At 49.7% G+C, this 23,251-nt stretch overlaps 2 protein-coding genes across 3 annotated transcripts in view; both read left to right on the top strand.

The window, feature by feature from the left end:
* The first annotated feature begins 2,593 nt into the window (after nt 1-2,593).
* On the top strand, nt 2,594-8,481 carry BATF (basic leucine zipper ATF-like transcription factor). Its single transcript, XM_026120455.2, has 3 exons — nt 2,594-2,659; nt 4,534-4,638; nt 8,272-8,481. Exons 1-3 carry the CDS (start codon nt 2,594-2,596, stop codon nt 8,479-8,481), a joined length of 381 nt encoding a protein of 126 aa, XP_025976240.1.
* Nucleotides 8,482-20,442: 11,961 nt separating this feature from the next.
* Nucleotides 20,443-23,251, top strand: part of FLVCR2 (FLVCR choline and putative heme transporter 2) — a 39,096-nt gene continuing 36,287 nt past the window's right edge. For both annotated transcript variants that reach the window (XM_026120274.2, XM_064512295.1), the window contains exon 1: nt 20,443-21,072. In XM_026120274.2, the coding sequence (XP_025976059.2) occupies nt 20,527-21,072 (546 nt within the window). In that variant the 5' untranslated portion in view covers nt 20,443-20,526. The remainder of the gene's footprint in view (nt 21,073-23,251) is intronic.

Genomic DNA, 23,251 nt, shown 5'->3' with positions numbered 1-23,251 from the left:
CTGAAAATAAATACATTCAAGGCTGTGAAATGCTCACATAATAGCCAAGAGTATTGTAACCAATGCGACAGGACATTTTTGAAAAGGGAAATAGATGGGCATATATAAAAGCCAATAGTTATGCTACTGGAACTAAGCCAGGCAATTTCCCCAAGTTGGCAAGCCTGTAGCCACACGTGGCTCTTTCTTTCGGCCTTGTTTGTTCCTGTGTTGTCCCTCTGAGGGACAAAGACAGGAAGAAATGCCAGGAATGCCCACACAAGTCTGCACTGTGCGCCAAGCATGGTCTCCTCAGCTTGTATTTACTTGTACTACAATAAGGCTGCACACCCAAAACTCCAAAACTTCTGCCTCAGTGACTGACTGCATCTCGTCCCATTACTGCTGGGAGTTTCTTGCCGTGCCTGGCATGGTGGAGTCTCACCAGGTCCGTGGCCAAGCATGGGAAGTGTGGGCTTGGCATGCAGCCACTAGGCTGAGCAGCAAACCTGTTTTTTAATATTCCTGTGCAGAAGGCAGGAGAAACTCAACGGAAACACCAATATGCAGGGAAAAATAGTAAAGCGTGAACTGGGAATTGCTGCTTTCCATAGAAGTGAGTTCCTGTGGATCAGCTCCTACCAGTTTCTTTATCCACTTTTCATGGCACATACAAGAACTTAGCCAACCTGAAGACATGCTGCCATCTGTGAATGGAGAGCAGATCCAAGGCACAGATGGGCTCCTCAGCCCCATGCACTGACACCTCTGGCTCTGCTGACCTCCTGTCAGCTCTACCAGCCCCAGGGGTACCGAGGGGCTGGACACTCAGCCCCAGTGTGCCATTTCCCACTGGGCTACCCCAGCCTAACCGCATCCTTCCCGGCTCATCCACACTGCCTGTACCATGTGTTGACAGAGATGATGAGAGTGTACACAGACTGGAAACATGGAAGAGCTGGGAGGAAAAACACAGAAGAAGAACAGAGAAAGTAATAGGGGTGAAAACATGAGAAAAGATAGTTGAACATGGGTCATGGAAAGCAGCACATGAGAGGAAGAAGAGGCAGGATGAAGCCAGGCTACGGTGTGAGCATTGCCCTGTCAGTGTGTGGCACTGGTTCTTCCCTCAGTTCTGATGGCATGAGAAGATGAGAAGGCAAACCGCCTTTTTGGTAGCCCCTTGGCCCCTGCATAGTCACCTCCAGACCCTCTAGCGTGGGGTCCTGGAGGGCACTCCTGGAGCACTGCTGTCCCAGGGGCTGCTTTCAGGTCCTCAGACTACCAAGGCCCGTACTGAGGATGGAAATAGTCCCAGTAGGCATAGACGGGGGGAGAAACAAGGGACGCAAAACAGCTCCTCCTCACTGCTGCCTGGGGGCCATTCCCCAAGATGAGCACTGGCAGAGGAAGAACAGCAAGGACCCCCCCAGCATGCCACAATATTCCTGTTCCCTGTGGTGCTGCCCCATGTCCCCTAGTACCGGCTGTGCTGAAAGGGAGCTGGAGAGAGCAGACAGGGAGTCTGGATCCATGTGTGACAGCCTCAGTTCCCCAGGGGTAAAGCTGAGCTCTTACCATGGCATGGAGCGAAAATTAGGTGTCAGGGTTTCCTTCTGGGTCCGTAGCACCATTATCACTTTACAGTGCTTTCTGGGTACCAGGGATGATATTGTTCCCCTTATGGACTAGCGGTCAGGTATTGATTCATGGTTCAAAGAGTTAAAGAGCTTTGTCCTATAGAAAATAGCACTTCTACCAAAACCAGTCCTCCCTATGATCCTGAGGCTTTCCTCTTAGGTGAGATTGGTGCTTCAGAGCACGTACACGAGCCATTTGCACAAACTGCTTTCGTGTGGCACCTGACAAAGGTACTGGCCTCATACCCAGGACCCAAGATGATGGTGTTGGGGGTGGTGGGACGGAGGTGGGTGGGTTGTACGGACGTGGGAAGCTGCCTGGGAATTTCCCCAGCCAGGCTTGGGTAGCAAAGGCTGCCTGGCACTGGACTGCCCTGCCCACGCATTGCTGGTGCCGCGTGCGGCTCTGCTCCTCCTGCCGCTGGAATTTCTGGGGGCTCCCAGCACCACCTCCTCCACACTGCCCTCCTTTGAGGGTCCAAGTTTCGCAGCCAGAGCTGGGGCTTTTCTTCCTTTACATCTCTGCTGTTTGTCTCAGAGGAAACCCATCTTGCTGTTTTTCAAACCGCCTGAAGGTGTTTTTCGGGGGTTTTTCAGGCTATTTTGAAGCTCATTTTTCCCAGATGTGCTTTTTTTTTTTCTCTTCTTTTTTCTTCTTCTGTAACTTTTCTTCTTCATCTTAAAGTTTCCGGCCACGTGACTTTCAGCTTACATCCCGTAGGTTCTGAGAAACCACAGGAGGCCGAGACCTAAAGGGAAGGTGCAGAGGCTCGGAGAGGAGAGGCAGAGAAAGTGACAGAGAGAGAGAAGAAGAATAACGTGCCACAGGGAAGGACGAGAGCAGGGAGGAAAAGGACCATCTCAGGGGAGACACGGAAGAGCAAGGGAGAAAGGAAGGAAAAAAAGAAAGAAACTAAGCAGTCCAAGAGCATAAAGTAAGCCGGAGAGGCCCCGGGGAGGCAGAGACGGGAGCCATGCCCCACAGCTCTGACAGCAGCGACTCCAGCAGCTTCAGCCAGTCACCCCCTCCCAGCAAGCAGGTAAGAGGGATCCCTCCCCAGCTCTCCTGCTCCCCACTATCCTTCATGGGCAGGGGGGCCCTGTGTGGTTGGCAGGAAGGGTAAGGGATTGGCATCCATCGCTGGTGTTTTCACAGTGCACGATGGTGGGGCTTTCTAGGAACGGGTGCAGGGGGAGAGGGATGCAGAGCCAAGCAGCGAACCTGGGACGGGAGCCATGGGCGCCACACAGAAGACTGATGGAGAAATGAAGCATGTTAGCTGGGACTGTGCCAGGGACGTCTGGGGTGCCAGGACCCTGGACGTGGTGGGCCATGCGATGCCCACCTGTCAGCCAGCAGGCAGGAAGCCACAATGCGGGAGCTGGTGCTTTGTGAAGAGCCTGAGCACTCATCTCCTCTCCACAGACCTGGAAGGCTCAGGGGAACCTGAGGGCTTCTCACTGCCTCAGACATCACTCAGGGACCAGGAAAAGCCCTGCCACTTTTGGTCTGCTCTTTCTCTGTTCAGCCTCAGAAGCTTTTCATCTCAGAGTAGTGCTGAACAGAGTTTTTTTTGTTGTTGCATGGAGTACCTTAATGGTAGGTCTTTTGCTGGCAGATCCTGGCACATGCCCAAGATATTTCCATCTCCTCTTCTGGCTAAGCTTTATTATATTTATCATTTGCTCTCTGCCTAGAGCTGGAAACACAGGCAAGTATCTGAGACTTTTCCCAGAAATCTCAGGGACAATCAGGGCAGATGATCAGGGCTTCTGACTCGGGATGGGGAGGCATCTGGACAGAGAAGGGGATTAAGCAGAGAAGCTGCTAAAGGATAAGGATCAGATTTGATGCAAGATTTGGGAGCTGCCATAGCTGCGAGGTTTGCAAGGCATTGAAAGGAAGGATAAAACGGTTAAGTTCAAAGAAAAGAAAAGCTCTTGGGCGGGGTGGCGGAGGGGAGAGGATGTGGACAGACTGATGGGCTGGGAAGATAACTTTTGTGGCTGAGTTTCATAGTCCTGTGGGGGAGCAGTGGTGTGAATGTTAGGGAGTCCACAAAAGAGACAGTGACAATGTGAAAATAGAAGATGAAAGAGTCTGAATGACGGTTTTAACTGTCAGAAGGCAGCAGAAGGACCAGATCTGAGCAGGGAACTGCTGCTGCATGAAGCTCATGACCTGGAGCAGGGAGAAGTGTGTGCCTCTCTGCCCAAAGGGCTTGGGAGTATTGCAGTCAGCATGTTAGAGCTAGATGCTGCTACTGAGGGACTCCAGAAAAGAGCAAGCATAGAGATGAGATAGCTGGAGCAACTGAGATGTAGAGAAAAAACAAAAGCTCTGAGTCTGTCTAGTTTAACAAAACAGTGTCTTAAGCACTGTAATGGTCTGCAACAAGTGAAGTCTGAAGGAGAAGGGTGATGGAGGGGATGACATCATACCTACAGGGATGAAAGGAGGAAAAGAGGCTGAATCTCCAGAAAGATGGTTTAGCCAAGAAGCTGGAATGACTGTGGTGCCATATCTCAGCAGAGAGATGGGGAAGGAAAAGTTTTACTCTACAAGTTATTTAAATTGTCTGTTTGGGATACAGTCTTATCTTGGTCCCTCAAGTCATATCCCACATCTGTATCTTGGTAAAGGGAAAGTCCTGTGCCTGGCTGTGCCAGGATGCTTAGGGTATCAGATCTGCCCCTCCTGGCAACAGGGATGCTAAGAGCATCATACCTTCCTGGAGTAGGGCTTTACCCTGATGCTCAGGAGTTGTGTCCCATGTCCTGTGCTTCAAGGATGTTCCTTCGGGGCTGCTCTGCTATCTCCCCTTCCCACCTCTCCCAGTCCCTCATACCTGCACAGCAGGTGCAAGTGGAGCGAGGGGACACCCTGTCATTTCCATGCCTCATGTTTCTCCAGGACTCTTCTGATGACATGAGAAAAGTCCAGAGGCGGGAGAAGAACCGCATCGCCGCCCAGAAGAGCCGCCTGAGGCAGACCCAGAAAGCAGACACACTGCACTTGGTGAGCACTCCCATTCTTTCTCCATCCTCAGTGCTGAGGGCTCACTCGGGAGAGAACGTGTTTTTACTCTGGGGACTCAGCATAGAGGTACTCAGTTTAGGCAGGACAGGAAAAGCAGGGACCAGGCCAGGATGTAAAAGTCAGCGCTAGCAGCAGCTAGCGTTATAGACTTTCTCTCTAGGCTTGATCAGTGTCACTGGTACCTGTCACCTCCATCATCCATGGGATGTCCCCTCCTCTGGCACACACAGGCCTGCTGCCAGGATTCATACCTGGGGGGTCCTACTGTCACCATCTATCAGAAATGACAATGGCCACCGAGGCCCTTAGTTTTGCAGACAGTTCTGAATTCATAACAAGACTTTATGTCTCATTCTGACATTACTGAGTTCCTTTCATAACCTCTTCTGACTAGCTCACTCAGAAGCTCTTTGAAAGCACGGGCACACATGAGCTGACTCTCCCTGTTTTTGTCCTTCATGCCATCACTCACTCATCAGCACAACAGCACATGATGCTGCTTTTCTGAGATGGTAGCACTTTGTATTCACTGCTGTGGATGACTGTGCAATGCAGAACTGAGTGGACAATCTCCACTGGTCTGTTCCCTGTGACTCTACACAATATAGATAAATAAATATTATTCATTTTCTAATATTTTAAATATCCCCTGGGTAGGGCTTGTATCCCTTTCTATATCTGAACACTGTACAGTATTTGGAGGCTTTTCATGTTGTGTAGCATGGATTTTCCCTCTGCTGGTTTCACCCCTGCTCTCCCACTCTCCTCCTGTGGCAGTGTGGGCAGGCTGCTGACACCTATGTGGCTCTGCCCAGCATGAAAATTAGGTGTTTGCTTTTTGGGAGGGATGGTCACTTTCGGTTGTGTGTGTTTGGGCAGCATCTTGTGGACAGTGTCAGAGCACAGGGGGTGGGTTCCTTTGCATTTTGTGAACAGTGTCAGAGCACTGGGGGTGGGTTCCTTTGCATTTTGCATTTTGGTAAGTGAGATCCCATGTGTATCTGGCTACTGGTGAGCTGGAGGGAGAATGTGCAGCCTGCAGTGGGCAGAGACCTCTTTGTCCCTGTGCTGGGCTGGCTGCCCTTTGAAGAGTGGTAGTCAGGGTTGTGGTCAAGAAACTCTTTTGACTTAGTGTTCTTCATCCTCCCCCAAATCCCCAGTTTTGGGAAGAATTCTTGAGAAGCTAGCTCTAAACCTTCCTTCCTACATAATGCCCTCCCTCCTTGCTTAGAACTGTGTTTAAGACAGAGATTTTACTCTTTTATCAGTAGCTAATGATCCTTCTTGGGCTGACATGGCTCTAAGCTGATTGTGTTAGGTCTGTCAGCAGCAGCGGCTTTGGGTGACTGTGTCTGAGAGGGATGATACAGACACCCTTTCCTTGGGGTTGGTGTTCTCTCCAAGACCATCCTTGAGGTGGATATGAGCTCTGATCTTCCCCCAGGAAAATCCTTACTAGCTGCACACCAAGAAGAAATGGGCAGCTCTTCTTAGTGCAGACAACAAACCACTTAGGAGGTTACTGCTGCTCAGCCGCAAGTGGCATCACAGACACCTCGCCTGCCCAGTGTCTAACGAACATGGGACAGGAGCAGCGTGGCTAAGCTCAGTCTTACAGGATGAAGAGAGGATGCTCGCAGGCAGGAAGACAGCTAGAGGAAGGAACAGAGAAAAGTAGAGGATGGACGTTGAATTTTTGCTAGTGTTTTTTCAATCCCTTGGTCACAGTGACCCTCTACTGCTCTTAGGTTTGTTCCCTGAGTGCTCAGCTTGGCTCAGCACTGGGGACCACATCCCTCTCTGATGTGGTTCTGCTCAAGAAGTGGGGCTCAGCTTGGGCTACTGGTGCTGTGAAAGGACCCAGCAGCTCTATCTGCTCCAGGACTTTGTAGCTTTTGTCTTAAGGTGAATGAATCACTAGGAGGCTGGGGCTTCCCAGCCCCTTTGTGATTCCCATTAGCTCCTGAGATAAATGTTGGTCATGATTTCCAAAGCATTTTGTCATGTCTGAGAGATGCTAATTTCCTTTGCAAGGTCCTTGTGTGACAGCTGCTGCAAACAGTGGGTGTGCAAGGTGCCCCAGCATGCAGAGAGTGGGCACCTCCAGACATCAGCATGATACCGTGTGCCAGGCTGAGAGGCGAGCAGAGGGGCGACAGCTCTGCTTTGCTGTGGGGGTGGGGGTGCTGAGGGGTGTAATTTGGACAGCCAGAGGAGGAGGAGGAGGTTTTCAGGATCTCTGAGCACTGACCGCTGTGTCTCGCTTTGGCCATCTTGGCTGAATTCCTACCGTACGCCTCCAAAGCTGGCCTGTTTCGTCGGGTCCTGCCCCGGGCCGCGAGCAGCACCGCTCCATAGTAGCTGCTGTCCAAGATGCTCCAGGCTGCATTCTGGTAGCAGTGGAGATAGGGAAGACTGTGATTTGTTCAGGATCTTTGAGACAAGAATAAACACCACTATTAATCCCTTTGTTGTTGTTATTATTAATAACAGTAATAATTTTGTTCTTCTGAGGCCTCAGTTTCTCTTTTCTTCTGACTCAAGCGTCTCCCCCTCCACACTCGCACTGTTAGCTGGTTTCCCCGGCTGCTAGCAGGAAGCAGTGAGTCTTTTCTTTCCAGGGCAATGACAGGTTTCCTGTGGCAGGTGGTTTTCTGGTTAAAGACGGCGGTTATTTAGCACCCCCTCCCCCCGGCCGGCGGCCGCGGGAAGTGGCCCGGGAGGCGTGCGTGTGCGTGAGAGGGAGCTGAGAAAGCCTGGGCGGGAACCCGCCGCAGTCACTTCTCGTAAGCGGGCGCCGGGGCGAGCGCGCCGCTGGGGCCCGAGAGCCTCGCTCCTCGCCGCCGGCCCGGCCAGCTGGGGGAGGGGGGTTTGCCCAGGCGCCGCTCCGCTCCGAATTTACCGGAAATATGTCATTCTGGAAACTCTGCGGGGCAGAGAGGCGCTGGGCGGCGACCCCCGCCCCCGGCTCCCCGCTTGCGGCCCTTCCCGCCGCAGCTCCAGCCTCTGCCCTGGCTTCTCGTCCTGCCCAGGGGCTGCGGGCGCGAGCACTCCCTCCGAGCAGCCACCGCCTCATCTTTTCTTCAAGTCCCTCCTCAAACCCGTCCCCGCTGTCAAGCGCGCAGGAAGCAGCAGCCTGCTGGCGAGTGTCAGGCAAACGGCGGCTGCGCTCGCTGGCCCTGCTCCGCTGCTGACCGAGCGTGCCCTACCCTGGCCCTGCTCCGCACTCTCCACCCCACGGTGTGGGCTGCCTGGCGGGGATTTCATTTCCTCCTCTGTCCAGCCCAGTGCTGTTGGGACCTGGCTGCCTGCAAGCGCTGCAGTAATATCAGTGTAAAGTCAGCACCTCCTAGGTGAAGCCAGGTGGTGTAGGGAGATCAGAAAGGGCCCGACTCGTTGCACTGCACTATGTCCTAATACAGGGAGACACAAGGACTCGGCTGCTCTTACATCTTATGTGTAAAAATTGCAATATAGCTGGGCACCAACCAGCACCCCGGGGCTGCCCCACCTTCCCCCATCAGCTCTGCACAATTTCGTCCCCGGCCCACATCCCCTGCTCACCCTGGTGGCTCCGTGCTCACGAAGGCCCTGCCGGTTTTGTCTCTACAGGAGAGCGAAGACCTGGAGAGGCAGAACGCAGCCCTACGCCGGGAGATTAAGCAGCTGACAGAGGAGATGAAGCACTTCACCTCGATGCTGAGCTCCCACGAACCTCTCTGCTCCATCCTGACCGCGGCACCTCCACCGCCCCCAGAGGTGCTTTATGCCACGCACTCCTTCCACCAGCCCCACATCAGCTCCCCGCGCTTCCAGCACTGAGCCGCCACCGGACACGCAGCCCGTGGGCTCCGCAAGTGGCCAGGGCCACTGCGCAGGGCTCGCTCTTTCATCCAAGAGAGACAGACAGACAGATGCCCCTTCTCAAAGTGACTGCTCTGAGTGACTTGTCTAAGACTTGTCCCCTGTACAGAAATGGCAGAGCCACCGGGAGGCATCTTTGGGCAGTTTCCAGCTTGGATCCTGGCAAAGAGGAGGCATTTGCCAAAGGGCACCAACCCCCCTCCCTGGAGTTTGCGTTGGGACACTTGCAGGAGTGTGTGCGAAATGGGCAGCCTCCCTGTGGGCGGCTGCTGGGGCGCGCAACAGCGGGAGCTCCAGCGAGAGGAACGGGAGCAGGGCGGCAGGGAATTTTGGGGGCCGTAGAGGACGAGGGCAAAACTGGTTTATTTTTGTAAAATAAAGAATGAAAATACTTAACCCCTGTTTGCAAAACAGGTTGAGCCACTCCTAAGCCCCATGTGCTGCAGCAGGATCCCAGGCAGCCGCAGGGGAGAGCTTGGTGTTCTTGGGGGAGCCCTAACGCACTGGCATCCAACCCAGGGGCAGCAGCTGGAGCCTGCACTGAGTGAGGGCTCATGCACGTGGGGATTGGTTTGTGGGGTGATGGGTTGCTGGGGGAGATGGGTCCTCCTTGCTGCAGGGCTGGCCCTGGCTCATCAGTCTGGGTTGCCACATTGTATCACAGCTCTCACCCCTGTTAACTCCGCAAGCTCTCCTCTGATGACAACTACGCTGCCGCGTGCTCCCCTCACCTGCATGCAAGCAGGGTGCCATACTCTGCCACCTCCTGTGCTGGTGGGCTGGTGGAGCCTCCAGCTTGACAACCAGTGCAGCTGGGAGGGAGCATGGCAGCGTGAAGGTCTATGTAGAGTAGATTAATTCTGCTGGGTCTGACCTAATGGAAACACAAACCTGCCCATATAGATGGTCTCTATATCTAACACCCCAATCAGCCAGCAGTCTGGCTATCTGCCTATACAGCCCTAGTCTATACCCAAGGCTGAAAGTCACCTGCCAGTGCAGGATTGGCTTCTAATGCTGGCTCAGGACTACTGCCCTCTCTAAGGACCATCAGCTGCAGCTTTTTCAGCATAGACTACCATGAGCAGTGTTGCTAAAACAGCCTTCTGTGGGCTCTTAACTGAGGATCTGAGCTAAATGGGCCCAAATTTTGGATGTCCCTCTTTCAGGTGCAGGGAACGGGCGTACTTCCAGATGGACTTTGGCCCATCATCACAGCCCTCAAGAGCAGTTAAGAAAAGTCTGTAGAGTGCTGTGCTGTGCCCATTTGCTCTGTCTAGTTTGCCCCACGGAGCAGGATGACAACCAAACACACCCATCCTTCAGAGAGCACTTCCCAGATGGGGTCCAGGAAGTGCTGGAATTTTTCCTGCTATGGGCTGTTGAAGATGCCTGTGGACCTCCTGTCTCCTGCTGGTGTGCTGGCACAGCAAGCGCCATGGCCTGGGATGCCTGGTTGTCAGCATGTGAGCCTGGGTGTCACCATCCTACAAAAGCAGTGCCCACCCTGAGTGATCATGCCCTAGACTGTGCAGCTCTACAAACCCCTGAAAGAGATGCTCATACACAGGTGAGGATGGTGGTTACTCTAGCAGAGCAGCTGGGTTTTCTGTTATATGGGACAAGCAGAATACATCTACAGGCAGTGAAAAGATTCTAACCATGCCTGAAAAAACAAATCAGTGGGAGCAATTTCAGTATGTCTTATACTACCCTCTCTCCTAGATCTCACACTAATAAGCGTCACTCCATCCATTCATGCAACAACCAGAGCTGCTATTCCCTTGCACAGGCCATGCTTTGAGCCACCCAGGCTACAAAGGCCCTTCCCAGACTGTATTTCTCTGGGATTTCTCCCTTTAAGTCTGAGAGAGACAACTATCAGCAGCTCTACAGGACTCAGCTTGGTTTTGCTGTTACAAAATCTACTTCTGCTCCTACAGCTTCTGGTGGGTTTGCTCCTGTTTTCTTCACTCACTCCTCCCTAGGCTCTGATGCCCTCATGCTTACTGGATCACAAGCAATCAGAGAAAAGAGCTACTGTACCTCGCTTTGGGCCTGCCGTGCAGAGCACCATAGGCTCACTTTCCTCACCAGAAGAGGCAACAGAGCCCTAACAAAGCTTGCTCTGATTTAAAGCACAGTATCTACTATACTACTGGGAAATCTCCATCCTTGCTGACAGCCTTAGTGTTTTCTCATGGCTTTAAAATGCTAACCTTGGTTTTAGCTGCAAATGGAGAAGTTCCTACCCTGATACACACGTATTGCCCGTGCCTACACAGACACAAAGCCAATATTTCTGTCGCAGAGCTGTCAAAGTCTGATATCCTGCAGGTTGGGTGGGGTTCTGCGTAATGGCCCACAGAATTGCTAGACTACCCACTGTTAACGTCTCAGACTTATTACTGCAACTCAGAACGAAAATAAGTGGTAAGTGGTGAGACTGGGAGACGGATTTGCAACAACATCCTCTCCAGAACCTAAACAATAGTCTTGGCATCATCAGCTAGAGTGCCTGCCCCAGACACATGCCTGTCTGTGAGCTGGAAGACCTCCAAGCAGCATTGTGCTCAGCCGTTTTGGCCTAACACTAGACATACGTTGCTGCTAAAGGACGTGTCTTCCAATCTGACTCGTCTTTGCCCCAGTTGTGCCCTCAAAAACCTGATCGCAGAAGATGATCTGCATGGTTCAAGTGGTTTTTGCCCTTTCAGTTGTTTCTGATGATTGTTAGGTGTCTTGCTTTGTTGTGAAAAATGGTTCCCCTGGGAGACAGACCTTAGCACAGTCACAACAGGGGACAACATCTCTGCCCAGGGCCACCAGCCCCTTCAGCCAGTAGCTCAGATAAAGGTCCTTTCCTGAGGCTATTTGCAGAGCTGCACCAGGTGCTTGTTCAGGCTGTGTGAAGAGATTCCTTCTCATTATACCTGTGCTGCGTCTTGCTTCCCCTTCCTAGGCTCCTGTCCTCTATTCAAAGCTCCCCACACAAATAGTTCTGATTCCGAGCTAGCCAAGTGCCTCTTCTTGGTTTGGGCCCTCCTTGTTGTCAGCTAATGAACTGTTAACTAGCTCAAAAAAGAGCAAAGGGCAGGGTGGTGGCCACAGCAGTCATCTTCCATTGTGTCTCCCACCCACAACACAAGTTCTTTTGCATTTCATTTCAATGGCACCTTGCATTTCTAAAGGGTTGTGTGAGTATTTTCCAACCATGCCATGCCCAGCCCCAGGGAGCAGTCTGCTGCTTGCTGGTCCAAAGGAAAGGGGTTCTGGGCACACAGGTGAAGCCAGGTGCCGGCTGAACCTGTGGCAGCTTGTCCTGTTTTGATCCAGGCAGGTTATGGCCTAGTGTCTGTGCCTTTCCATTCCAGTATATAGTCCTATATTTAAGAGCTTTCTCAAAGCAGCAAAAAAAGGATGAAGGCTCACAGCATGCAGAGAGACCCTATTTTCAAGCGGAGGAAAGACAGGTAGAAAGTTAAGACTGCTCTTTCCAGCAAGCACATGCCTGCTGAAATACTGCGTTTGTGCTGGCCTCTACTGGGCAAAAGCAGAGCTCTCCTGGCATCAGCTGTCCTCAATTTTGAAAAACTTTTCTTTTTGCACTCTGGTATGGCAGAGCTGTCTTAAAAGATCAGTCTGGCTATTACTAGGCACTGTGGAAAGGACTGGGAGGATCAAAGTCAGTGTGTGTGAAGGCCAGGGTCGGGTAAGGGTGTAATCAGTGCCCAAAGAGGGAGGTACAAGCCCAACCATAATCGTGGAGCTGTGGCTGCCTTTGGCCCAAGGATTCGGTAGCTTGGACCAGGGGTTGGTTCTTCTCTGTGATCCTGGCAGGTTTCCACCACCACTGAAGAGTGTGGGGAGCTCAGCTCAGCATCCCCCAGCACCTCCCATTCCTGTAGGGCTGGCAGAGCCTTGTGTGGCCAGTGCTGTGCTGATCGTAGAAGGGACTGAGCACAGGAAAGAGTCACAGGAGAGCAGTAACAGCTACATGCTGAAAAAAAACATAGACCTGGCTGAAGTCCTGACTAACCATAATTGCCTTTACTGACTCTCTGTAATATATGAGGTGAGAGTGGTGGATTTCACTGATTAGATACCCAGGAGAGACCTTGCAGAAGTGCTTGGGCTGGATTTCTGTCCATCAGCCTTGTCCCTAAGGCTCTGCTGTGGAAATATCCTTGACTAAGCCACCTGAAACCCAGACAGTTTGGGGCTAGGAGAGCAGTGAGGGCAGGTGGGAGGTGGCACCATGCTGCAGCTACCCTGGTGCTCTTGAAGCCTTGGTGACTGTCTCCAAATTTAGAAGACACAGCTGGTGTCTTCTCTGTGGTAAGACAACGCAGAGGTATGGCAAATATCTGTTTATACAGTCAGAGGGTGGAGATGGGGAATTGGGGGACACAGGAGTTACATTTTCCTTTAAGGCCTTCATCGAATCTCATCTCCTATGGATGTGATATCAGGACAACTCTGTGCAGAAGGGAAGTAAGTCACAAAATACGGAGGGTGCCATAATTTTCTCTGTTTCTATCCCCCTAAAAGCACAGACTCAGCGCTTTGCAAGTAAGTACTCAGTATCAGCATTTCAGGGCTGTTTCTACAGTAAGATGAATGAAGATATGACATTCAGTGCTGATTTAAGCTTAACATATCTCCCCAGATGGGAAGCCCGGCATAATTTTTTATGTTTGGTATTCCCTTCCTGCATTCTTCTCCTCAGCTCAGCTGCAAGCTCCCAATGTGTCAGGTGCCAAGGTGGGGAGAAACAGTGTCAGTTGTCATCTCACAGGAAGGTACATCCATCATGACCCAGCTGTCATCACTACGATGTCCTGCCTCTAAATTGATTCAAGTGTGAATTTCTCTCTTGGGGAAGAAGAAGGGGTACTACCCAAGCACAGTATGCATAGAGCCAGAGGAGAAGAAGAGGTACATCTCTTCCATTTGGCAAAGGTCAGACTAGGCAGCTCTCTGGTCCACCTTGCTGTGGCTCCAAAGTATTTATACACTTCTGCAAATCCTGCCTCGGAAGTCACTTCTGCTAGTGCTGCTAGCCCACATCAGCAAAAGAATCATATCCTTCATATCGAACCAAAGCAACAGCCTACAAAAGAGACCCTCTCTGCTTTTTAAAATGACTGTAGTGTCCAAAGCAGTGCTCATCATACAAGAATGCTGTATAGCTGCTGATCTTTCAGGCTGAGACTAAAGAAGATCAGGAGTCACTGCTGAGAGGCAAAGCATTTTTATACATCAAAAGCTGGTGAAAAGAGAAAAGGCAAAACATGGCATGAAATAGTGAGGCATTCTCCCAGCAAATAGCACTGTGCTTCCTTTGTCTGTGTTCTGGTTCTGCCATGTGGCTGCCTTTTATTTATTAACAGTCTTGGTTGGATTTGAGAGTGGGGCAGCAACATTTGTAGATAAACAAAAAGTTATTTATATTAATCAGAAACCTACCAAACTAAATGATAGAGGATATATTTTCATTTTTCACCAGAGCAGGGTTAGAACCAGTGTGTTAAGGTCACCGCATAAGTATACCATTTTTCTCACAGCTCTTGTTGCAAACTCCAGGTGCTGAGAATCTTACTGCTTCAGAGACATTCACTGCAGAGTGAATGCATGTTCTTCCCAACTCCTGCACCGATTCTTTTCTCTTTCCTAAGACCTAATGAATCTTTTCTTCCCTCACCACAATGATCATGTAGTATCCTGGTCCCCAGTATTTGTCCTTGGTTGTTTTTGCTGAAGAGAGAGTGTAGATGAAGAAGAGGAACATGCCTGAGTTACTAATTAGCAACGCACATTTCTAGCACTCTTTAATTATTAATTAATACCAGCTGCAGCATTAGAAGACGAAAAACTCTTTTGTGTCATTGGCATGAACTGGTATGACTCACTGAGATCAAGGCTGGAGGATGCTGAGTAAGAAGGGCTTATATACTTTGAGTTTTTGGTATTTGGGGTTAATCTATGACCCTGATCTGGATTGGGGATGTAAATCTAGACTGTGGCTGAGGTTTGAGTCTAGCTGGCTCTTTTTTCACTTCTTTTATTCTGAGTTGAGCAAAGAACTCTTCATGTTCTATATGCGTGTTTTGTGCACAGCAGAATAAGGTGGTTGCACTCCAGTGCCAGAGCAAAGAAAGGCTATGCATGTGTGTCTTCACAACTGTGTGTGTCTCCAAAGCTTTTTGCAAGCAAACTTTGAGAGCGGGGTTTAGAAGCTGAAGCACTGCAGCATGCTAACCACAGCTACCCAGCTTTTGGATTAGAGCTGGCTGTCATCCGGCCAGATCAGAGCATGGGGCAGAGCAAGTTGATATCTAGTTGCAGAAGGCCATGTGGAGGTACTGTAACTGCCCTGTGTCTCAAGGGGTGTGAGCTAACCAACAACCGGCACATCTGGGGAACCATGGGTCTAAGGGCACTTCCATGCTGTACACTTGCTCCATTTTTATGCCTTTTTCTTGCTGCAAGAAGGCAGCTACAAGCTGACAGAATATTAGCACTTCAGTCATGCAGTCCCATGTGTCTTTGCAGTTCAGGCTTATATGATTCATCCATCCAAACCTCACACCTGCACCGGACAGGGTTACATTAAAGCCATAGGTGTGTTAAAGCCTGGTTTTGAACAGGGAGATTAGATCTGAAAGGATATGGTAGTTCATGTTGCTGTTGGACAAGCCAGTGCAGACAAGGTCATATGGTGTGAGACAACCAGACAGGGACAACAGCTCTGCCTCTGGCAGAGCCACAGGCAAACCACGTTAACTCCTGATGCCAGTTTCCTCTGTAAAATGGAGGCAAATAATGTGTCCCCAGTGAAATTCTCTGAGAGCAGATGAGATGTGCTGAAGAGGAGCAAAATGTCCTTTAGTTGGAACTAGAATTATGCTTTTGAAAGGTCTTAAATTTTGAATAGGATAGATTTGGTGCTAAAAGTTATCACCTGAACACCTTTGGTGGTACTGAGGTCTGCAGTCTTCTCTAAATTAACTGTAGAACTAAGTCTTCAAGCTTTATATTGAGGAAGGTCATTGCCTGCACACTGCACTGTTGTAAAAGTAGTTGTCCATTGCTGTAGTTGTGTCCAGATTTCTACACAGAAAATATAACAGGGAATATTCATAAGGGTTGAGGGTATCAAAATAATTGTGCATCTAAGCCATAGTTATAAACTAATCCACGGCATTTGCAAACTGTACACTTAGAGCCTGCTGCTTTCTGACGGCTCTGGGATGTAGGAGGCTATGGGTGCCAGCAGAGGGCTCGCAGCTTCCTTCCCCGCTCTACAAGGTAACAACGCTGCCTTTGTCCCGCACCCCTCGCCAGGCCACTGCACTGTGTGCAGCCAGCTGTCCTATCGCATCCAGGTGTGACAGCTAGGAATACCCAGAGGACGTGAGTGGTCCTGTCAGGTTTTTGAGTCTTGCCATTTAGTCTAGTCATACAAATACCTGATTTCTAAAACCCTCCATTATAGCAGTTTAGGTGCTGAACTTGATAAAATAAAAGTAAAGTAAAAAATATATGATCCTCTCCCTGTATACTGTTCTGGAGTCCTGGTAGGACTGCTGCAACAAAATGATTCTCAGTACACGCCTCTCTGTCTGAGATGTCTAAGACTAGGGGCTAAATTGCCTTCAGTGCTATTCCCAAGTGCCCATCTTTATCAGCCTAAACTGATGTGCAGCTCCACCTTCTCCCTTTTTCTTTTCTACCGATAAAGACACTGAAATGTAATGTCTAACTTACCCTTAACAGCCTCCAATGACCGAGATCTTGTAATCTTCCCTGCAATGTCTGCTATGACAGGTTTTTTGGAAGAGACCAGAGATCTCTTTTAGCTCTCAACCTGATCAGTCAAAATGTGACAGAGCCACCTGTGAGCTTCGCCAGCTAGATCTTTCAAGTGCTGTGCTGAGATTTATAGGCACAGATCACTGTGCTGTGAGTCTGAGAGTAAGGCATGTCCTTTGATCCTGTAGGCTTACGTTTAAGAGGATCCTAGCTTCCCCAGAACAGTCTCTGGAGGAACTGAATGCTTGGAGGATTTTGAGTTTTAATCCTCTTAAATCCAGTAGGTCCCTGGGTAGCCACTTTTCTCCTAGCAACCTTCCCCTTTTGGCCTCATACTCCTTAGAACTCTGATCCAGTGTGGAAGGGAAAAGGGATCCAGGAATTATTCTTTTCAGGGTAATTTTCTAATGGGCCTTCTTCACACTTCCAAGGCCAATTTCCTCTACCCTTTTGTTATTGCCATTGTTTGCCATTGAGCCCTGTTGTCACCTGCTAGAAATCAGAAAGCTAGATTATGGTTACCAGCATCATCCCTACAGATTATATTTATCGGATAGGCTTTGAGAAGATGGATCTTGTAGCAAGGCATATTCTTCAGTCATTATATAAGACAAACAAATTGCATGAAGGTCATAAGAGCAGAGTATATTCCAAGAGGGTCAGAAGCTGGCTTTTCTTGAGACTGCTAGGGAAGGCTGAGAAGCTGCTAAGGTCTACCTGATGGCCTGCACTGTTAAATTTAATCTGGGACCTAGCTGTGCCTCTAATTTAGGACCTTCAACATTTGCATATACTTCAGCTACAAAATTCTGTAACCTTTATAGCACTTGCGACAATCTCCATGTAAAGGAGATTTCCCTCTAGCTTTAAAACACACTCCATGGGGTTGTTTTGAGATAAAAATAACTTTTTGTGGCTGAGAACTTCTGTAAAGATGCTGTGATGAGGAAAATCCAAAGGCAGCTGCTGTGCTGCTTAAGGAAGGGGGAGAGGTTTGTCTGAGCAGAAACTGATGCAGGAATGGAGAGAAGGAGAAATGCAAAGCAAAGGGGTTTTGGTTTTGTCCAGAAATTGGTGAATGATATGAAGGGATGACTGAAAGTTCATAGAGCCAGAAACAAAACAAAACAACCCTGAAATCAGAGGAGCAGAGTTCTGGGAAATGTGAAATATGAAAAATAACTGACTAATTGAATTTGGCATTTGGTAGTGCTTGCAGATTCGAGCTTGCTTTTCTATCTAAAATTCACTTGACAGACTTATCATCAGAGCCTGAGTGCTACTTTCATTCCTCTGTTTTCAGCTGTTATTTTCAGTTGGGTCTTTATTTTAGTCATTCCTGGCTTACTGTTTGACTTCTCTGATTGCATTAAGACATCAGCTGAGTGTGAACGAAAGGCTCCCTACTTGGCGGTGCACTGGTTTGCTATGGACTTTTTGTCGGTAAGACTGAAGAGGTTAGGGAGATATTTAGGAGCTCAAGGCTGGACTAGAAAGCAACTCAAGATGACAGGCTGTTTCTGACTCCAGTTTGGAATAGGGTCGGCAGGAGGAAGAGGACTCAAAGTGTACTTTTACTCCTCTTATATATCTAAAGATTTTTCTATATGTATGCACTTTATTTTTCTCTTAGCCATACGTAAAGAATGTTATCTGTTCTCAGCGTTTTCCTAACTTAAGACAGTATCTCAGCTCCTTATTTTTTCCCTTTACGCTCTTTCCACTTTTTCTTCTGCCCTCTTGTTACTGTGAGCCAAGCCTGGGAACAATGTTCAATCTGTTAGTCACTGATTTCTTTCATTCTGTTGCTGAGAGCTCTTCAGACTTCAATACAGAACATAACTCCGTTCTCCTGGATTTATCCTAGTCCTAAAGTCATATGAGCAAATTTTGTTCCTCACTCTGCTTTCAGGATTATTAATAAACAATACTCATCTGAGCAGAGAAAACCATTTGCCATGCTAAAAATTACCTGTTTATTTCTATTCTTGAACTTCATTTTTCAACTACTCTTTAATCAGTGATAGTGCTTACCTCTGGGTGACTTCATTTCCTTTACAGTCTTGTGGAGAACCTTGTCAAGACCTTTTCAGATCTGCTGTATCAAAAGCTATTTTTCTGTACTATTTTGCTGGCATATCCTAAGAATTCCCATAGACTAGCTGTTGGACCGTGACACTCCTTTTCCTATGCCATTTTACCTGTGTCCTCAGCACCACCATCACTTATTTGCATTTGCATTTTTGATGGATGTAAACTAAAAATTTATTAGAACAAATTCCTCTGTTCTTTCTGTTGTCTCAGTTCAGAGTTTGGAGTAACTTTGGATGCCTAACCTAATAAGAAATCAAACTGAAAACCTCTTTTCTGGCCCTTGCTTCTGTATTTTTCTGTCTTAGTTATTTATCGGGGTTATGTTATCATTATCTTGTATCATCATAACGAGTTCCACAGGTGAGCTCTGACGTTCACTGCAAAGCTTTGGGCAAGTGATCGGAAGGACAGTAGAAAAGGCTGCAGCTCAGCCCCGAGGTGCTTTCAGCAGACTACACTGGGAAGGGTGCACTGGTTTCGCTTTTTTCCAGCTGTGCTACTTGGCCACTCCACTGGGAGAACTCCACAGCATGGAAGAAGGAGACTAAATTAAGTGGGGAAACCCCCAAGCAGGTACCAAGAATTGAGTTCTGTGAGGATATGCAGCAAGAACCACTTAGGCTGACATTTGCTCTCCCTGGAATAATTGGTCCTAAGCTTTTCTGCTTGCATGGGAAATAAGACTGTAAAAGTACCAAAGCTGCGTCTCTGATTCTAGTCCTGGCAATAGTCAGGTGGATAACTTGCAGGCTGGTGATAGTAGCTTTTGATAAAGTGTTTCACAAAGTAAATACAAGCCAAATAAATGTCACTTTTTGGTTCTGTGGCCTGCCTAAGTCTTTCTTTCAGGAATGTGATGTTCTAAAGATAGGTCAACACACCCACTTCCTCAAGTGAACTTTGAGTGCTGGAAGAGAACTGAACACGAGCATGCAATCAAGTCCATGTTTTAAAGCTTGTGATGAGCAATGTCTATACAATTCAGATAACACAAGGTTAATTAAATGAACCATGGATCATAAGTGATCCCTAAGCTGTAATCTATCAAAGAGTGACAGGTCGCTACAGTAATTGGAAAAGATGAGCTGACTCATTAACTACAAGGTCTCTGTGAGGATGAAAACAAGTATCACTTTTGGCTGTTTTGCTTCAATCATTGAAATGCGATAATTTTCACTTCACTGTATGTTTTCACTTTGTAGTGTGCCATGTCATGCAAAAATGCTAAAAGTCAGCTCAAATGAAAAATAAAAATGGCACATTCTCCAGGTGCCCCCACTAGCATTTTTGACTTGGTCGGGCATTGCAAACAGTTGTACAAAGTTTTCTTCCAAAACAAAATCCTGGCTCAGTCCAGAGCCTATCCATCACTTCAGGTTTATCTACGGACTGCTTAAATCTTTCTTGCGCTAGGCCTTAGAAGAGAAAATGCACTGATACAACCAGCCTCCCTCGTGCGCTTCAACTTTGCGTCTCCCCACTACCAGCGCTCCTTTGTGGACCCGCAAGGAGCCTGCTTTGGCCGAGGGCTCGTCTTCACGGCCCAGTATCCACGGTGCATGGGACTGCCTAGCTCATGCTTCGAGGTCTTAGCTTCCCGGGGGGGATGGCTTTCGGGCCGGGCTTTTTGCTCTGGCCAAGAGGTTGGAGGTGCTGAGAGCCTGGGAGCATTTCCTCCTGCCGGGGCTGCCTTCAGAGCACTCTGGCGAGAGGGCACCAACAGCCCCTCTGCCACCGCGGTGGCTGCGGCGGCTGCGACGGTTGCGGCCGTTACGGCCAACGGCGCCGTCTGGCCGTGGCCCCGCCCCCTCCCGGGCGCCCTGGGGCCCCACACCGCCCCTCGGCCGGGCGCCGCCGCGGGCGCTGCCGCCGCCGCTCCCTGAGGGCCGCGACGCCCTTCCCGCGGCGGGGCGGGGCGGAGGGCGGGGGGGCCGGGCCGGGAGGCGGTGGCGGCGCCTCCCCGCGCCGCGGCAGCCAGTGAGCTCGGCGGGGGCGGCCGGGCGGGGTTTCCCGGCCAGGTGCTCGGCCGAGGCGGCGCGGAGCCGAGCCGAGCCGAGGGGCGCGGGGCCGAGGCGTGCGGTCCGCGTTGCCGCCATGGTGCAGCAGCAGCAGCAGCAGCAGCAGCAGCAGCAGCAGCAGCAGCAGCAGCAGCAGCAGCAGGGCCCCGGGGAGCGGGGGCCGGCGGGGGCCGCGGCCGCCGAGGTGCGGCTGTCCCGGCGGCGCTGGGCTGTGGTGCTGCTCTTCAGCAGCTACTCGCTGTGCAACGCCTTCCAGTGGATCCAGTACGGCAGCATCAACAACATCTTCGTGCGCTTCTACGGTGTGACCACCTTCACCATCGACTGGCTCTCCATGAGCTACATGATCACCTACATCCCCCTGCTCTTCCCTGTTGCCTGGCTGCTGGACAAGCGGGGCCTGCGCCCCATCGCGCTGGTTGGCTCGGCCCTCAACGGCCTGGGCGCCTGGGTGAAGCTGGGCAGCTTGAAGCCGCACCTCTTCCCTGTCACCGTCCTGGGGCAGGTCATCTGCTCCCTGGCGCAGGTCTTCATCCTGGGCATGCCCTCACGCATCGCCTCTGTCTGGTTCGGCTCCCACGAGGTCTCCACCGCCTGCTCCATCGCTGTCTTCGGAAACCAGGTAACGGGCCGAGGCTGCCCAGCCGCCTGTCGGTTGGAGGAGGCTGGGGGCTGCGAAGGGGGCAAGAGGTGCCAGCTCTGCCGAAGGGGCAGAGGTGGGTGGCTTGGAGGGCAGGAGTGGGGGTAGAAGCGTCCATGCAAAATCCCCTTTGGGAAATGCAGTGGGACCTGGAGGAGGAGGGTTTGGCTGTGAGGTAACTAGGGCAGGTGAGGTGAGCAGGACGTAAGTCTACAGACTTGGAGGCAGGATGGGTTTGGGTATGGTCCTAGCTTTGGGCAGGATTTGGACTTGCTGTCTCCTCCAGCACCTTCCCGGTTGCACGTCTGTGAGTCGCTGGCCCAAGGGTATGACTCTAGCACAAATGGATGGACCAGAGGGGAGCGGGTGGTGCTGAGAAACATGCTGGAGGCCGAGTGTCTTGCAGACCCCAGACCTGTAGTTACATCTGGGTTTGACAGCGTGATATTCTCCTCCTGACAACTGGATGGGACAAAAGAGAATAGCGTGTGTACTGAAAAGAGTATTTGCAACTGGGCCCTGGGAAAAAAAGACTTTAGCACTTTTCTACCTCTTAAAAATAAGATACTGAGTTCCCACAAGGAGCTGCTTTGAAAAGAAGCAAATCTTCCATCAAGCAAGGACAAGGTAAGCTCCCTGGGCACTCTTATGTTAAGGCAGGGCAGGGAGGCCAGTGACCCAGGTTTGTTCAAGCTGTAATGTTCTTTTCTTGTAGCCAGGTAGAGGAGGGTTTTTTTTTGCGGCTTTTGAAAGGATCAGGGAAATTGCTTCTTGACCCTTGCGCTAATGATCCCTGTTGTGTGAAGCAGATAGTCTGTCTATTTTACACCACACTGCACCAGTATTACTCTAAGAGTGGTGCAGTGTGGTGAAGGGAAGTGAGTGCCACGCTGATGCTGACACTAAAGGCAGAGGGAAGGAGACCTTGGCACTAGCTGCTGGGCTGGCCCTGTGCCCATTACTGCTTGCAAGACCCCATGTACTCAACTAAACAAACCTCTGTGCGCTGTCCTGGAGCATCAGCCTGTGAGTTCCGTTCAGATTTGAATGGCTTGCAGTTCAGGCAGCTTCTAAAGAACCGTTGTTCCTTGCAGATAACTTAGTGTGCAGATGGTTTGAGGTCCTCTGTCCTCTCGCTCTGGGCTCACGTACTTATTCAGATATTGCTGGAGCAAGAAGAAGTGAATGTTCGGAGATGGCATTTGAGGACCTGAAGTTTGTGGAACAGTGTTAACAAGTTAGGCAGGCTCCAGTGTTAATCTTCTGGAAAAAGAAAACATACTTATCTTTCTCTGAGTGAATCTAAACTTTCCTCTTCACTCTTATCACCCAGGCTAGTGAGCTGTTTTTTATGTGTTTTAAATGAATCTTTAGGTCAGGAGGCATTTAACTTGGCATGAGCACCCTGCTGATTTAGGAGTAAATAAGTAACAGAGCATTTTGCTGTCAGATTTTTTTTTTTTAATTTATTCAGGTGGAGTAACTCAACAGTGTGCATAAGAAATCTAAACAATGAGTTTTTTAGCCTGTGTTGCGTGTGTATTTGTCATCCTTGTCGTCCTGAAAGGAGGGTGTTAGTCCAACAGTTGTGAAAAGCAAAGTTTGGCTAAACTTTTTGTCCATTGCACTGCTCTGGTGGTTGAAGTGACATGGCAGTAAGACCTCAGTTCAGTATATAGCCCTTATTTTGTTAGTCCAGACTTTGTTTCTGAAGGATCAGAGAGGTCAGAAATGGCAAAGACTGAAGGCAGGACGTGCTCCATAGGAAAGAACCTATTCATTTCTTTCCCTTAATCAATAGTCTTGAGGTGCAGAATTAAAGTTTGTTATATGCATGAAAAATAGCTACTTTGTTTAGCGGTGATGTTGGGTAGGGGGAACAGAGGCTTCCCTTTTTCCTGACTCTGTATTTAAAAGACTGTATTTTAGGGAGTGATAACAAAGGGCATAATATAGTGGTTTTGTAATTACAGTATGCCGTTACAGCAAATTATTGCCTACGCTCATTCCTCTACAACAGTTTGATTTTTTTCCCCCCTTTCCTAGCCATGTCACTTAGTTACAGTCTGAATTACAGCCCCTCCAGGTGGAAAATTCTATCATAGACATTGCAGATTTCCTGCCAGATAAGGGCATTAACACTTGGCAATACAAACTCTTA

Source organism: Dromaius novaehollandiae, chromosome 5, assembly GCF_036370855.1.
Source record: "Dromaius novaehollandiae isolate bDroNov1 chromosome 5, bDroNov1.hap1, whole genome shotgun sequence".
NCBI classification, from domain to species: Eukaryota; Metazoa; Chordata; class Aves; order Casuariiformes; family Dromaiidae; genus Dromaius; species Dromaius novaehollandiae.
The sequence above is the reverse complement of the archived record's forward strand: the minus strand, read 5'-3'. Positions and strand labels throughout refer to the sequence as shown.